Source organism: Pantherophis guttatus, chromosome 1 (genome assembly GCF_059756535.1).
Source record: "Pantherophis guttatus breed Tessera chromosome 1, ASM5975653v1, whole genome shotgun sequence".
NCBI lineage: Eukaryota > Metazoa > Chordata > Lepidosauria > Squamata > Colubridae > Pantherophis > Pantherophis guttatus.
Window position 1 is genome coordinate 250,275,936 of NC_142063.1, and position 17,975 is coordinate 250,293,910.

General features: G+C 38.4%; 1 protein-coding gene across 1 annotated transcript in view; it reads left to right on the forward strand.

The window, feature by feature from the left end:
- RFX6 (regulatory factor X6) overlaps positions 1 to 17,975 on the forward strand; it is a 46,815-nt gene that overhangs the window by 9,929 nt on the left and 18,911 nt on the right. Inside the window, exons 5-11 of the mRNA XM_034418675.2 lie at positions 2,855 to 2,932; positions 5,257 to 5,284; positions 10,132 to 10,239; positions 12,666 to 12,743; positions 12,837 to 12,950; positions 14,590 to 14,639; positions 16,099 to 16,258. Coding sequence (XP_034274566.2) covers positions 2,855 to 2,932; positions 5,257 to 5,284; positions 10,132 to 10,239; positions 12,666 to 12,743; positions 12,837 to 12,950; positions 14,590 to 14,639; positions 16,099 to 16,258 — 616 coding nt within the window. The remainder of the gene's footprint in view (positions 1 to 2,854; positions 2,933 to 5,256; positions 5,285 to 10,131; positions 10,240 to 12,665; positions 12,744 to 12,836; positions 12,951 to 14,589; positions 14,640 to 16,098; positions 16,259 to 17,975) is intronic.

Sequence of the window (17,975 nt, forward strand, 5' to 3'; positions counted from 1 at the left end):
GGCCAAAAGTACATACACTTTGGCTGATAGGGATTGGAGTCAAACAATACCCGCAGGAACTGAAGCTGCTCATTTCCTACCCACAATAAAAGCCTTATAATGATAGAGGAATTTATTACATTGGTAGTGTGTTTAATGATTGCTAACTTGGAGGAATTCTCTTTTGAGCCGAAGGAAGAAGATGTGAGACTTGAGTTAAACCAGAACAAATGCCTGGCATTTCCTGTATCTTTGAGAAGACAGGGCATTTCCCAGATTTTTCATTTGCATTCTGTAGCTGGCTATCTTTTGTGCACCAGGGACAGCCGATTTTTTTTCCCCACAAAAATATCTTGTTGTTTTTTTTCCCCGGTTCAATCATGTCTGATTCTCAGAGACTGCTTTGATTAGTCCCTGCAGTTTTCTGGGCAAGGTTTTTCAGAAGTGGCTTGCCATTGCACGCTTCCTAGGGTTGAGAGAGAGTGACTGGCCAAAGGTCACCTAGCTGGCTTTGTATCTAAAGTGAGATTAAAATTTATGGTTTCTCAGTTTCTAGCCTGATGCCTTAAACACCACACTAAACTGGCTTACATATTTGCTCTTGGAGCAACTAAAATTTAGTTACCAATCTCATAGCGTTTTTAACAACTTGTGTTAATTTTATTTACTACATTTCATAACATTAATATTTAAAGTAACACACAAAATAATCATATCATGGTCTCCTGCTTTTTTGCCTGGTGCTTTAACTACTGTAAAAAAAAAAAAAAAACTGGCTCTCTTCTAACCTATAATTGTTATAAATTATTGTCAAGTGTTTTCTGGAGTTTCAGAGAAAATTCCTTCATAGAGATGACAGGTGACATTCAGTAGAGTGTGCCACTGCTATCATCAGATCCATTGCTATTATCAGATCCATTGCCTTTAGTTGCTACCGTAGTTCTTACTATCATAGCAGCAAACAAGGTGTGGTATGAGGAGAAAAACAAGGGACTCGGGCAAGAGAAGAGTGAAGAAGAAAATAAAGAATTATAATGAGTAGAACAGTAATGCAAAAGCATTATAGATCAGCAGTAGAGAACAGCAAATAATGTTTAAGTCAAGTGTACCATTAAAATGAAACTGAAATGAAGGAAAAAGGAGTCAGCAAGGATCATATACAATGATTATGACAATCCAGGGACAGTTGGATGCATATAAACTTAGAGGGAATTAATGAGAGAAATAAATTCAGCCTAGATTTAGTCTGAGTGAGAGCTAACTTCAGCAGTATTGCAGGGTCTTCCTTTGAAGGTAATATGTGTATGGGTCACAGAATACAGGTACCATGTTTCCCTGAAAATAAGACCCCGTCATATTTTTTGAACCCGAAATAAGTGCTTGGCCTTATTTTCAGGGATGTCTTATTACCTTGGGGCGCATAGAGCAAGACGGGGCTCCTCTTGCCATCTTACCTGATTTCCAGCTCTGTCTCCCTAACCTTAACCAGAGGAAATGGCGGGGACTGGCTGTGCATGTGTTTAAATATTTTCAGGGAGGGCTTATTTTCGGGGAGGGCTTATTTTCAGGGGGGGCTTATTTTAGCGCATGCACTCAAAAGCCCAATTGGGCTTATTATCAAGGGATGTCTTATTTTAGGGGAAACAGGGTAGTTCTTGACTTACAACCATCATTGAGCCCAAAGTTTATGTTGCTAAGTGAGAAATTTGTTACTGTGAGTTTTGCCCCATTTTACGATTTTTCTTGCCACATTTGTTAAGTGAACCGCTGCAGTTGTTAAATTAGCAACATGGTTGTTAAGTGAATTTGGCCTTTCCGTTGACTTTGCTTATCAGAAGGTCACAAAAGGGGATCAAATGACCCAGGGATAGAACTACGGCCATCATAAGTATGAACCAATTGTCAAGCATCTGAATGTAAATCATGGGGATGCTGCAACGGTTATAAATGTGAAAAAATGGTCATAAGTCACTTTTTTCAATGATGTTGTAATTTCCAACGATCACTAAATGAACTGTTGTAAACCAAGGACTACCTGTAGACCCCTTGGGACTGTGAATTCCTGTTGCAGTTTAATTTTTTTTGGGGGGGGGGTAGACTTTGATCAACGTTAAATCTTAACTTCCTTCCACCTTTTCTGAAAGGCATTATCTTATTTATTAAAAGTGATTTAGTGGGTTAATAAAACTGATATGGCAGCTGGCCTTGCGATAACGAGTTATTGCAAGTCCCTGAGCAGCTTAATCATATCATTGCCTTATCAGCTATCATTTGTGTTGGCATATGCTCTAGTCAGGTTTGCTTGCAGCACAGGGACAGATGTTCGTGCACATGGAAAAGGAGGGTGAGAAAAATCAGCCTGGCTGGTTTCTTCCTGGAAGTTTTAATGAGAAAGCTAACAATGAGCATCACTGCTCTTATTTCTTTCCAAGCTAATACAAATTAAACAGATCCAGCCTACCTTTTTCTGCCTCTAGCTCTGTTGCTTTTTTCCAAATTCATCATAAATCTGTTGCTGTATGCATTGACATGAAGTGCATCTTTATATATATATATATATATAGTGCATCCTTCCTTCTCATTAGGTGGCCAAAGTATTTGAGTTTCATCTTCAGGATCTGGCCTTCTAAAGAGCAGTCAGGGTTGATCTCTTCTAGGACTGACTGGTTTGATTGCCTTGCAGTCCAAGGAACTTGCAGGAGTCTTCTCCAGCACCATAGTTCAAAGGCCTCAATTCTTTGACGCTCAGCCTTCCTTATGGTAAGAGAGCAATGCACACACACAAATATAAACAGAAATAAAATGAGCTCTTGGCACCATCCATCAGGCACATGATTCATGTATCTTTGTTAATACCCTTTTCCCCCCTCTACAGATATCACTATTATGGAATTGGCATCAAAGAAAGCAGTGCATATTATCATTCTGTGTATTCTGGTAAAGGTTTAACAAGGTATGTTTTTAAAAAAAAAAGTTTTCAAAAATGTAATCAATAAAATGTTAGATGATGAACAAAGATGAATCAGTTACGACCAGTCTTCACATTAATGTTTATCGTTTCAATTTTCATCACATGAACTGCCTGTTACTTGGTGATGACTAAATGGTTCTGCTTTTTTGAAGTTGCATATAATGATATAAAATGTTCTATGCAAAACAGCATATTACAGGCAAGAAACTAGCACATGAAGCAATTTAAAAAATTGATTTGCTTATTTGATCTGGAACAAACCATTTGTGTGCAGATTCTCAAATCTTCGTAAGATTAGGTTATAGCAATGCTTTCCTTATTAAAGGGTTGATGTTTACCAGTGTGCACATCCTATATAAAGAAAAATAGACATTTCCATACATCTTCTGCCTGATGAAAATGGTTTTACTTCTCATCACTTTTACAACCAAATATCATTGGAAAAAAGCAGATCCTTGGTATGTATCAGTGATGGGTTCCTCCCGGTTCGGCCCGGTTCAGCCGAGCCGGTAGCGGTGACGATATGACGTCACCGAACCGGTTCTCTTTGTTCGGGAGCTGGGCCATCCCACCCATCCCCTGCGTTATTCTTACCTTTTATTTGGCCCTGCCCCTAATCTATTTGCTGCCTCCCGAGTCCCAGCTGATCGGCTAGAAGGAAAAAAACTGTTTAAACTCTTGCCGCAGGGCTTCAAAGGGCCTCCTACAGCTGATCAGTGTTAAAAGGCAGTGTGGTGGTAGACCAGAGCGCTCCAAAAACAAATGGGTAGACCGGTACAGCTCTGCAAGCAGTTAAAAGGCTGGTAGACCAGTACCTCTGCTAAATCCTAAAGAATTGTCACATGACCATCAAACCACATCCACAAAATAAGCCACACCCACAGAACCGGTAGTAAAAAATTTTAGAACCCACCCCTGGTATGTATGTATATTTTTAAAAAGATAAATATCATACCAATGCTTCGTTGTATGTACTGTAGTAAAACCACAACATATTACAACTGTGAAACAGAGGACAGAATTATTTTCTAGGCTTGAATTAAATTGATTCTGCCACAAGCCTGCTAATGCTGTAAGATTTTTTTTTCTAATAGTTCTAATTGTGCCATCTTGCAAACAAAATAGATTTTATTAAAGGTTCAAAAATGGGGGGGGACCTCATTGTCTAAAATTACCTATTCCTTTTTTTCTAAAGAATTGCATTAAAAAATTTAAAACAAAGGTAAAAACAAATACAAACTCATAAAGAATTAGGAGCAACAAAAAAGAAAAAGAAAAAGAACAGAAAAAAAATCAACGAGAGCCAAAAATGCAAGACAGTATGAAAAAATAAAAGAAAAAAATGGAAAAGGAAGCAAAAGATACAACAAAGTGTCTTCCAATCTTCTCTACAGTTGTTATAAGTGCAATTATAAATTGAGCTCTTTCTCTAACGTCACACATGACTCTCTATAAGTCAGCTAAACAATGCCAGCTGGTGGGCCCGCGGGGGAGGGCCTTCTCTGTGGCTGTCCCAGCTCTCTGGAACCAGTTACCTCCTGAGATCTGGACCATCCCCACCCTACTGGCCTTCTGAAAAGCGGTGAAGACCTGGCTTTTCTGGCAGGCCTGGGACCATTGATCTCGCTGTTGCGATCTGGCGAGATCCGGCCATGAATGGTGTGAATGGGTTTTAATTGTTTTTAATGGTTTAATGTTTAATGTTTTTATATATGGTTTTTAAATGCATTGTAAGCCGCCTTGAGTCTTCGGAGAAAGGTGGCATACAAGTTGAACAAACAAATTAATAAATAAATATAATCTATCCTGTCTAATCATCAAAACCATAAAGTCATATTTTTCTCTTTCAAGCAAAATGTCCATAAACGTTTTTAGTCAGCATGACCATTCTTGTTGTCCAAATTTCCAACATAGATTTGAAGTGTGTTTATAGATTCCAGATTTACTAGAAAAATTAACTATTCCTATAGATATTTGCAGAGATACTGCCAACCTAGCAGTTCAAAAGCATGCAAATGCAAGTAGATTAATAGGTACCACTTCAAGTGGGAAGGCATTCTGTGTTCTTTTGGCATATAACCATGCTGGCCACATGACCACAGAAATTATCTTTGCACCATACTGGCTCCTTCAGCCAAGAAACTGAGACAAGCACCATGCTCTGGAATTGAACACTACTGACAGGAAAATTTTTACCTTTATTATTGTTCCTTACAATGTGGTATTTGATGCTGTTCTATCATCATAATAAACATTCATCTAGCATTCTTTTCTGAAATATAAGTAAAACATTTTGGTTTTCCAAGGTTTTCTGGAAGCAAATTGAAGAATGAGGTGAGTATCCTCAACTTTGCTATTTGATGTTTTAAATGTGCAGTGATGAGATAAACTTGACAAACATAAATCTCTGGTTATTCAACTGTAAAAGTTCCACAAATGTTTACAGTTAATTGAGAAACAGAATAATTGAGGAAGCTGCCTGAGGGAAACCAGTGGTTTATTTAGACAATTTTTTTTTCTCACCCTGATTTGTGATATATGGGATTGAATCGGTGTCCTTCCCCTTGCCAAACAGTGCTTTGCCATTGTGTTTAGCTTTTTCCCACTTGCACAGTCCATACATCCAGACCACTTCTATATATAGATGGAAAGTTTTTAAGCTCCTTTTAAGAGCCTGTAGTACAGTGGACTAAAGCACTGTTATTAACATCTGCTGCTTGCAATTACTGCAAGTTCAAATCTCACCAGGCTCAAGGTTGACTCAGCCTTCCATCCTTTCAAAGGTAGGTGAAATGAGGACCCAGATTGTGGGGGCAATAAGCTGACTTTGTATAAATATACAAAAGTATGAAGGCTACTGCTTAACGCATTGTAAGCCGCCCTGAGAAGGGCGGCATATAAATTAAAGCAAAAAAAAAAAAAAAAAGCTCAAAGAGAAACTCATGCCGACTAGAGATACCAGTAGGAATGGTTAAATGCAACTTTCTCCAGCCAGCTATTTTCTTTCTTTTTTTTTTTTTTTATTGCAAAAGTTTTACAATTACATTTTCACCCCTTTTTTTCACCCCCCCACCTCCCTCCCCAAACTTCCCGTCCTCCCTAACCCTCCCTAACCCTCCCCCCCCAGACTTCCCTATTATGTATTCATAACTAATAACACTGATATATATACCTGAACCCATCCCTCCCCCTACATAATTTTCCCTCTTTGTCTCTTTATATTAAAATATTTCTAATACATTGTTTTCAAATAAAAGCTATTTGATACTTTCTAATTTGGTATTTGTTCTGAACATATTCTATCCACCTTTTCCATTCCCATTCATAAGTCTCTTGTGAACAATCTTTTAAATATGCTGAAATCTTCGCCATCTCTGCAAAACTAGCCATCTTCGAAGTCCATTCCTCGATAGTAGGCAAAGCTTCATTCTTCCAATATTTACCTATCAACAATCTTGCTGCTGTTATCATATACAATATTAATTTTGTTTCATCCCGTGTAAAACCCTTAACTATGCCCAATAAAAACAATTGTGGAGAAGCCAGCTATTTTCTGACTGGATTGGATTTCAACTCCCATAATCCAGCCACTATGTGTGAACACCTAGAGTTTGAAAATTCTGAAAGAAATGAAAGAGTGAGAGAATAAAAAGGAAAAGTACAGGATCAAGATATTTCTTCCATTTTTCACTTTTTTGTGAAATATGGTTATGATTCATAGAGTACCCAAGTATAACTACTGTTCATGTTGGGAGGTGCATGTAATGGTTTGCTGTCTGAGCAGGAGTTATGTTTGTTTGCCAAAGAATTAAGGATTGTTCCCCATTTGCTGCCCTCTGCACTGCTCACAAAATGGCTGTGCAGTCTACATATGACTTCTGGATCAAAATATTTTAATCTAAGCTCAAGATACTTTAATATAAGCCAATGAAACTAACCTTACTTGTATTAATTAAATATTTGAGCTTCTTTAGAGCAGGGATTGTCAAACTTCATTGAGGACTGCATCAGGGTTGTGTTTGATCTCAGGGGGCTGGGGAGGTGGCCAAGGTGGGCATGGCCCAGTAGCAGGTTTCAATCTAGTTTGTTCCCGGTTCGCTCATGCTCATGCTTGCGTACCCACACAATGCTTTTGCACATGCACAGATGTGTCCGGGCGGGTGGGTGGAGCCTCCTGCCACCGCCGCTACTGGTTCGTCCGATTCAGGGTGAACCGGTAGCAACCCACCACTGGCATGGCCAGCTAATGTCACTCATTTAGGCTCCATTTTCAGCCGTGACTGCCTCCTGCAGCCCTCTGCCAACCAAAACGGAGCCCTCTCGAGCTCCGTTTTCACTGGCAGAGGCTCCGTGGGCCAGTCCTTTTCTGTTTCCAGGGCAAGCCCATTGGCCAGGTCTAAGCACCCCTTGGGCCAAATCCGGCCCACAGGCCTTGAGTTTGACACCCCTATTTTAGAGAAATATTTAATCAATAGATTAAGGATTAAAAAATATAACACAAAAATTCCCCTGATTTTGAAAAATACTATGCTGACAGACTCCATCAAAAGAATTATGTCCTTACTGCTCCACCTGGTACAATGCGAATAAGGGGGCTGACCGTATTATCACCACTTAGTCTCACATTATCATGTTTTCAAAGGAAGTTACTTGTTAAAAGAATCAAACATGTAACTGAAACACGAGCTTCTGTATATGTGAATGTATTAATTATAGCTTTGCTGTCACAGTGCTCCTGCCCTTTTTTTTTATTTTCCATCTCTTTAATTTCCCAGAGTGTATTTTATCATATACTTGGAAAATAATATTTTCAGATTGGTCTTATCTTTTTTTTTTTTTAAAAAAATCACCACATACTAATAGGTAATTGTTCAAATGAAGCCATATTGACTCATGACAGCTTTTAAATGACCTAATGTTTATGTCAACATACAATGGGAACTACACATCACTTCGTTCATTAGCTCCTTATCTGTGTTTGAGTAGCCTGATGTTCGGGCTAGTTATAGCTTGGATAATCTTCGTTTCTTTAATATAAAAAAGAAGTGTACCTAAATTATTAATTTGAAACATTTTCTGGATTGTGAGACTGGCCACAATCCAAAGACAGAGTGCCAATTTTAAATCGATGTTAGGTGTGAGATTGCCTATATGTAATAATGTTCAACTGAAATAAATCCAGAAGCTATATGTACAAGATACTGTATATGCTTGTAAAGAATAATTTGATGAAATAAATTATGACTTTGTCTTACACTATTCATATTTTTATCTTCTTGGATTAATGGTATAAATTATGAGATCTGAAATAGGAAATACCAGTGGTGAAATGTAAAATTTGTTACTTCCGGTTCTGTGGGCGTGGCTTGGTGGGGGGGGTAATGTGACTGGGTGGGCGTGGCCAACTTTATTTATTTTTTTACTTTTAAAAGCCTCTGACGATCAGGCAACCCAGCTGGGATTGTCAGAGGCTTTTAAAAGCATTTTTTTTCCTACAATCTCTTCGGCCGAAGAGGTTGTAGAAAAAAATGCTTTTAAAAGCCTCTGACGATCCCAGCTGAGCCGCACGATCACCAGAGGCTTTTTTTTTAACTTTTAAAAGCATTTTGGCCGAAGAGGTTGTAGAAAAAATGCTTTTAAAAGTAAAAAAACCAACCTCTGATGATCACACGGCTCAGCTGGACATGGGGGGGGGAGACTCAGAGATTTTTGCTATCGGTTCTCCGAACCACCCGCCACCATCGCTATTGGATCGCATGATCCGGTCTGAACAGGGAGCATTTCACCCCTGGGAAACACCCTAATAAAGTTGTTCAGAACTCGGTTTGATGATCTTTACCAAGGTCCATCAGTAATTTCCATTCCATTTCTTTGCTAATGTTTTTAAAGAAAAATCTGAAAATATCTACAGTTCTAGCCAAATGTATGAATTTAAAAAACACCCTGCTGTTTCCATTGTTTGGTTCAGCTAGAAAGTGGATCCCCTACCATGTGATTTGAAAGTACTACGTAAGAATTCCAAGAACTAAAGTCAGGCTGTCACTTATCATCTGAGTCGCCCTCTTTGTTGGGGGCAGGGAAGGATGCCTCCATATGTTAAAAACAAGAAAGCCAGAAATGACTCAATCTCCAAAATAAATATCTCATTTGATGGACTTCTCAAACTTGGCAATGCCCAAGCATATACGGGAATGTTTGCTAAGGACCCAAAAACTAAATGGAGATTTTAATGGGATTCTCTTATTGGGGAATGTACTGTAGGTAGAAATTTTGTTTGTTTGTTTTGTTTTCTGACTCCTTGATTTTGCATTTCTGCACTCAACCAGATACCTGTTCTATTTCTTGCTCTTCTTTTCTCTCGTCTCTTCTTCTTTTTTTAAAATGACATCTTGAAAGCTGAATCCATTATGCAACTCTTATTGATATTATAATGCATATAAACATTAGAATTTCTTTTGATGGAAACATTTATTTAAATCGTTTCAAGTTATGTATTAAAAGAGCAATTAAAATATTATACATAAATGTTAAAGGCTAGATCTGCCGATCCTGCAATATGATGGGAATAATGCAGAGAATAAGAAGAAGATGTTAAAGGCTGGATGACGAGTCTTTAAAAGAACGCTTAAAGGAGATAAAATAGCATATATGAAACTGTTATAAAATGTATTTCAGATTTTGTATCTTTTCTTGTGCTCTCCTTTTGTCTTCCTGGCCTTTGTTGCTGATAGAAAAATGTAGGGCAGAAAGGGTTTATGGATAGGACCTGTTTATTCTTGGAAGCATTTCTAATTATCGTAACTGCATTTCAATTATGAAGGAGAAAAGAAAGAAGTCATTTCAATTATGAAGGAGAAAAGAAAGAAGTCGGGTTATCCAGCAAAAATGCCCAATTGGTCAATCTGAATTAACTTCTCCAAGGTCTCTGCAAACCTAGCGGTGTCAATATATATATGTGTGTCACATATCTGCTGAAATTCCTGTTGCATTCTTGTTCTGAGGAACATCTTCGGATGAATGCAGGAGAAGGCCTGATATTCTTACAGAGGGAATAATAATAATAAAGAGTTCAACTGCATGAATGCATGTGATATTGAGCAATCTGATTATTTCTAAACAGTTCAATAAGATTATCATTATATTATAACCATGCATTTGTAAAGTTATTTCATATATTTTAGGGTGGTTTTACACGGAAGTATTCTTTAAGCTCCAAAACCGGGACTCTTCTTCCAGAATTCCCCAGTGCTCAGCACCTTGTGTTGGACCAATGTATCTCTAAAGACAAGGTAAAATGTGAAGTGTTTGCATACTAAACTGACTTCTAAATTTGCAGTTTTTATTTCACCTCTGCTCTCAAATGATTCACTGTAGTGATATGAAACAACTACAAATGTTTGTAATCAAACAGACTTGACTGATTTATAGAGGGAACAAAACTTTACTATCGCCCTTTAAAGGGTTTTCCATTGGAACAGTGGTTGAATTATTTACATATTAACTTGCCTAATATTTTACAAACAGAGGGATTCGTACTGACAAAGGCAAAACAAAGAAATAGTTAAGGGCCCTATCCATTTGAAATACCAACGGACTAATTTAACACTGATAAGGCAGAAGCAAATTATTTGAGGCAAATTATAAAGTGGATTTTTCTACTTTTTTTCTTTTGGTCAATGAACACAAGTTAGCACTTCTGTATTTAATTTCATCACTGTGACTCTTAAATAGTGCTCTTAATGTGGCTGATTTCTTGTATTTCTTTGTGGGGGAAAATGTAGATGACTGTTAAATCAATTTCAAATAATAATATCTTATAATTATTGAACCAAATAAGAGTCAAAATGTCTATAATCCTATGATTATGAACATACAGGGAGTATGTTCCTGTATACACATACATATACACACACAGAGAGAGAAAACTATACATATATTGATATTGTGTTAAATCAATATTATTTCAGTCTTGACCAGTATAAAATATAGAAGAATACAAAGGTCAGTAAATTGATAACTTTACATATATGCATAAAATATATTTACTATAAAATACTCCTTTTATTGTATTACATATAAATAAATGTCTATTATTTAAAAGTATATACATATGCTTTTGAATAATAGAATAATATACACTCACACACAAACACCTATAAATACAACATATAAAAGGATGAAATTTGTATTGAAAGTCTAATATTTGTAAAACACTAAAAAAACCTCTACAGAACTAACTTAAAACAATCTGATGGTTCTAACCTTAACCATAAAATAATACATAACCAGTTAAATTATTAATACAATATTTCATTTAAAAAGTTAATAAAATCATAATATAGTCTTTAAATAGGAAATCCAAATATAGGAACTATGCTGAAAATAGAAATATTGAATAAACTGAATCAGTTCTTACTGGCAATCTCATCCTGCCTTATTTTATGCGTCACCGCACACTACTTGTAAATAATGAAAGAATTAGTGTGTAGAAATAATAAGTGGGTAGTAGAACAGTCTGGTATCCTTTTGAGGAGTGGCTTGAGGAATAAGAGCACTTGAATCATCTCTATAATACGTACTATGGAGGAAAACATATTCATTAGTAAGCTTGGTCACCAGGACATAGAGTACATGAACCATTAAAGGCATCTTCCAGTATCTTCCATCTGAAGGAAGGTCCCTAAAATGTAGCCACTTTTCTGTTTAAGAAAATCTGTATCATATTGGAATGTATCTTAGGTGTGGCTTTTCAAGACCTTTATTCTGCTCATATCCCACTGAAAGTAACGCAGAGTGTTTTATTCTTGTTTTACAAATATAATTCTCTAGGTGATATGCATGATAAGTTTAAGTAATAAAAATACATACACTGAGTAGATTTAATTTCCAAATACAGTGTAATACCCATGTTAGGGCAGTCTAAGTATGCATCTCATATAAAGTACACACCTAATTTTTAAATTAGATGCCTAACTGGGTAGCTCAGTGGCTAAGACGCTGAGCTTGTCAATCAGAAAGGTCGGCAGTTCAGTGGTTCGAATCCCTAGTATAGGTCTCTTGCGTGAGCAGGGACTAGATGACCTCCAAGATCCCTTCTAACTCTGTTACTTATTATTATTATCTAATCTGCATAGACACATTTAGCATGAAAGAAATGCTGTTGACAATAATCATCAAGATGATGGGGTGGGCGTGGCCTGTGTGTGATGCATACAGCCCGTGGGCCAGCAGTTTGACACCCCTAGTCTACATCTAACGTCCTTACCCAAAAAAGAGATTTGATTGGTCACAATCCTGGGAAAGAAACTGAATGTCGACAAATGGCAACATTTGTAGTCCTCTGTTTTATGAAGACTGAATTCCATAAGCAAAAAATGGAACAGTAGTTATTTGGCAATAACTAGATAACAATGGAAAGTGTCCTAGTTAAGTTGGAACTCCTCTGAGGAAGGATGTTGCTTGAAGTATGGATAAGCAAGATTGGGACAATGAATTTGATTGTTTAAAGTCCTATCCTATCAAAGTGTCAAAGTGTCATAGCTAGAAATAGATTAATGGTCTTTCTATGACTAAGTTCATCATTATTCTTTTAATTTTCAATCATCTGCAATCTATCCTCCCTTCCAAACGCAAAATGTTACAGAAGATATTCCTGAAGGAGATACAAAGATTTTGTTTAATGTTACATTGTTTTAATTTTTAATTCCTAAAATAGGTGGATACCCTTATCATGATGTACAAAACTCACTGTCAATGTGTCCTTGACAATGCCATTAATGGAAACTTTGAAGAGGTAAGATCTATAGATCTATGCTAATCTGTTCTTAATATGAGGAGCGTGGCCAGAAATCTCACTCATATTTACTGTCTTATGTCTCCTTCCTAGATTCAACATTTCCTACTACATTTCTGGCAAGGAATGCCAGAGCATCTTCTTCCCCTGCTTGAAAATGCAATTATCCTTGACATCTTCTGTGTTTGCGACTCAATACTCTATAAGGTCTGTTGCCTTCTGTCACAATGACAGATGTTTCTTTGCAAACCAGATTCTTACTGATATGGAAAAGTTAGCCTGGACTGCTTTAGTGGGTTAGGCAAGGAGGGCAGGCAGGAAAATATGCAACCGTCTTTAATTGTGTAATCATGATTTGCTGCAGACACCACTGATAGCTTCAGACAACAGGAGTGGGTGACCAAACAGAATCAAACAAGTAAAGAAACAGACAAGATCCTATATATAGGAAATAGGCACATTGTTAGGGATTTTTAGGTCAGTGTCTGTATCTGGTACATTCAGTGATAGATGCCTTCACACGTTATATAAATCCATAAAATGTCCTATGCTTGTTTTTCAAAAGCAAAAAAGAAGTACATTTATTTATATATGGAACTTTTTCTAACATGTGCTGGTTTTAATACGCTATTTATAAGCCATCTATAATATGTAAATTTTTGTATGGCAGCACATACATTATAATAATGTCACAGCTAAATTGTTTGATTTAGAGTAGCTGTGGGAGGAATTATTAAATAATGAGAAAATAATCATACAGAAAAAATTAAAATAAAGCATACAGTGGTTTTATTAAATCCAGTTTTGTTTTTGCCCTGGCCTCATCTATGTCTCCACATGCCACTAAAGAAAGTGATGAAAACTGCCCAAGATGCATTTGAAGCCGCCTCTGGTTTAATAAGTAGTTAACGAGGAAAGCATTCCCAGTACTTTGTTGTGTTGATAATTTTCCCCAAGTTCCTTGAAATGATTCAGGAAGACAATTGATTCTTTAAACTGTACCCATTTGGATGCATGTCAATTTTCCTGACAGGAAGAGCCTCATGTAATAGATAACTTGGGCTAGTAGATGGCCTCCTAATAGGTCACAACATACCTTACTATTTCCAGCAGCTCAAGACCAATTTGGAATTTATATCTGACAGTTTGCTGCTCTATCCCATACATGCACATACGTGCACTTCTACCAAGGGCCTCATGTTATTGAGGGAACACCATGCAGTCTACCATCTATGAGCCAGTATGAGCAGGGAAGTGAAGAATTCAGCTAAATACTGTATCTTTAAGGGACGCGATGGCTCAGTGGCTAAGACACTGAGCTTGTCGATTGAAAGGTCGGCAGTTCAGCAGTTTGAATCCCTACTGCCGCGTAACGGGGTGAACTCCCGTTACTTGTCCCAGCTTCTGCCAACCTAGCAGTTCAAAAGCATATAAAAAATGCAAGTAGAAAAATAGGGACCACTTTTGGTGGGAAGGTAACAGCGTTCTGTGTGCCTTTGGCATTTAGTCATGCTGGTCACATGACCATGGAGATGTCTTGGGACAGCGTTGGCTCTTCGGCTTTGAAGCGGAGATGAACACCGCCCCCTAGAGTCGGGAACAACTAGCACATATGTGCGAGGGGAACCTTTACCTTTACAGTATCTTTTGCCAGATCCTGTACTAAGCAAAAAGTCATGTGTATGATAACACAAGAAGAGTCATCAATTAATACATTCTTATTTGCAATGCAGTGATTTTTTTATTTGCAACAAAGTAATAGCAAGGCCTGTTAGCCTGATTCCATGCACTTGATAGCATTATATTATATAGCATTGATATTAATTTTCCTCCTTCTGTATTCAAGGTCCTTATAGATGTACTCATCCCCGCAACTATGCAAGAAATGCCAGAAGGGTAGGTAGCGCTGTAGGTAAACTTGTTGAAAACATAAAATCAACATTATGATAGTTGAAATCAGAATAATATTTTTTGTTTTTTGAAATACAGCAAATATCAGATCTTCGGTTTAAATGGTATAAGCCTAACTATCTCAGAAACTGCTACCTGAACCTGGGCAGTTATATATGGAAGAATTCCTTTTAAGAAGGCCATTCACTGGAGAAAAGGGCTTTGTTTTCCAAAATATGGATTATTATTTTTTTATAGAGTTAAGATTGGTTTTTTATTTCTGACTTTTAGAAAATAAATTAAGGTACATCTCTTATTCTTGCACCTAGCATTGATGATGCTACTTAATTTGATAATGAAATGTCTGCAAGAACAGGTTCATTATTTAACTTGACAATAATGTTTTGACCATTATGTATAGTAGAGAAATATTTATTGATAAGTTTGTGTGAAATGGGCACTTATTTGATGACAATTCAAAATCATCAAAGTTCAAAGTGGACTACGAAAGAATTAATAGTTGTACTTAATAAACCTCTTATTTTCATTTAGACTTCAGTTCCCCAGAAGTTCATGTTAATTTATGAAGCTTGAGTCCATTTTTCTTTACTAAAAACTATTCTAAATGGGCACCTATAAAGGCTATCTGTTGTTGAAATCCCACCATCCACATATCAGAGTTTCTTCAAAATTTCCCTTGCTTCCCTACATAGGTTGCACGTACCGGTAGCAGCAGATAGATAAGCAATAGTTCTGTTGTGTTGGGAGTGACAATCTACTTCTTATCATGAGCCAGCTACAATGGTCCAATAGTTTACCCTCATTTGAACCCTGTTTTATTAGGAAGATGATACTTTCTGCCTCTATTTTTTAAAGTTCTGTTGTAGAATTAAGTATTATAAAATACTTCAAAGGTTTAGATTGGAAGGGATTGAAGTGGTAATAGCCTATTTATCCAGTCAAAATCTATTGCTGTAATTCTGGGATAAGTCAGACAGTGGAAATTAAAGTTGGTACAATGGCATTGGCACAACTTGTTATAATGATGTATGCAGGGGTGGGTTCTACTTACCTTTACTACCGGTTCGCAATGGGATCCGTCCACGCGCTCCTTGCTTCTGCACATGTGCAGAACCATGCACAGATTGCTGATGATGACATCCGGGGCGGTGGGTGGGGCCTCACATCGGTTTTACTACCAGTTCTTACGAACCGGTCCGAAGCGGGGGTAACCCACCACTGGATGTATGCCATAAGTGGAAATCCTTGTTCCTTGTCTTATTGTACATCTAGTTTTCTGGTTCTGGCCATGTAATTTTCCTATTAAATTCAGACTGTAAAGTCTGATTTGTGTTGGGCCATCACTTTTCTGGACGAAGCTGTTAATATTTTTTTAATCATATAACATGAACATACCCATGTCATTCTGTAGGGCTAGATTCCAAACTCTTTATTTTTATTTCAGAATATTGGCTGATATAAGAAATTTTGCTAAAAACTGGGAACACTGGATTATTTCTGCATTAGAAAATCTACCAGAAGAACTTGCAGCAAAGAAATTACCGATTGGACGGAGATTTGTATCTTCCCTGAAGCGTCAGACCTCCTTTTTGCACTTAGCCCAGGTAGAGCTAAAGTAATGAAGGGCACAGCATTTACGGTATTTTGTAAATTCAGGATGTACCGTATGTACTCAAGTATGTGCAGAAATTACTACTAGAATTACAGTGAAAGTATGCTGCATATGTACTGCAAAGTAGCCTTTTTTTAAATAAGAGGAGAGAGAGAAATACATGTCCAGGGGTGAAATCTACTTACCTTCCCTACCGGTTCGGAAGTGTGTGCTCCGTGTGTGCACATCATGTGCAATTTTGGAACCTCTGCGCATGCACAAAGCCTTATGCACATGCGTAGAGGGTCAAAAACAGGTTTTAACCAGGAAGTAACGACATCTGGGTGGGTGGGCGGAGCTTCATGCTGCCGCCGCTACCAGTTCACCAAACCATGTGCCGCCGCCGCTATCGGTTCGCCTGAACTGGTGCAAACTGGTAGCATTTCACCCCTGTACATGTCCCTGAATCAGAATCAGAATAAAACTGGAAGGGACCTTGGAGGTCTTCTAGTCCAGGGGTCACCAACCTTTCAGACCTCAGGGACCACTAAATTCATAATTTTAAATCCCGTGGACCACTAATATGATCTGCCTAATGACCGCTGGGTGGGCGTGGCTAAGTGGTCATGTGACTGAGTGGGCATGGCCACCTCAATGTCACATCGAGAGGCACCTCACCAGTCTCTACTTGCCCCTAACCTCTCAGCCACTCCTCGCCTCCCCACCTGGGCTCCTTAGAGCCACAACAAGAAGAAGTTGTTGGAGCTAAGCAGCCACCACGAGAAAGAGTTGGAAAAACAGCTCAGTTCAAATTGTATCTGACCGAGAATGAGGCTCAGTAGAAGTACCTCACTGAGGACTACATAGCCTTTCCAAGCAGAAGGAAGACCTGTGGGAGTGCAAGGCCAGGTACCGGTGCTTGGAGGCTCAGCAAGCTGAGATGGTCAGCCAGTTCCAGGCCATGATGCAGTCCCCCTGGAACAAGGCCCTCCGGCTCTTTGCCACCAGCGACACATCCCTCCAGCCTTTGGCCATAGCCCTGCACCAGGTGGCTGAAGCAGACCCAAGTCGGAATTCTGTCCCCCTCCGACCCACAAAAAAAAAAAAAAACCCCGAAGGGGTTGCAACACAAACATTCATTGCACATATCTGTCCCAGGGGCTGTAGTTTGAGGACTCCTGATTTAGTGCAATATAAAAAATGCAAATAATTTTTCTGCGTACCACCAAAATTTTCTCGCGGACCACCAGTGTTCCATGGTGACTGCTGTTTTAGTCCAACCCCATGCTCGAGCAGGAGATCCTATCCAGTGGCGGTATTCAGTCAGTTCTATCGGGTTTGGCGAACCAGTAGCGGCAGCTGCTGGAACCTCCGCCCACCTGCCCAGACGTCATCACGTCCCGTTTTTGACGCTCTGCGCATGTTCACATTTGTGAACCAATAGTGAAGGTAAGTGAATACCACCCCTGATCCTATCCCATTTCAACAAGTGGCTGTCCCATCTCTTCTTAAAAACCTCCAGGGATGACCCACCCACAGCTTCTGAAGGCAAGCTGTTCCACTGGTTGTCCTCACTGTTAGGAACTTTCTCCTTAATTCCCTTGCCTCCTTCCTAAAGCAGAGAGGGAGTGACTGACTCAAAGTCACCCAGATAGCTTCTTACATAAGGCAGAACAGAACACACAATCACCTGGTTTCTAGCCTGGTGGCTTAGTAATAACAGTAGCAAT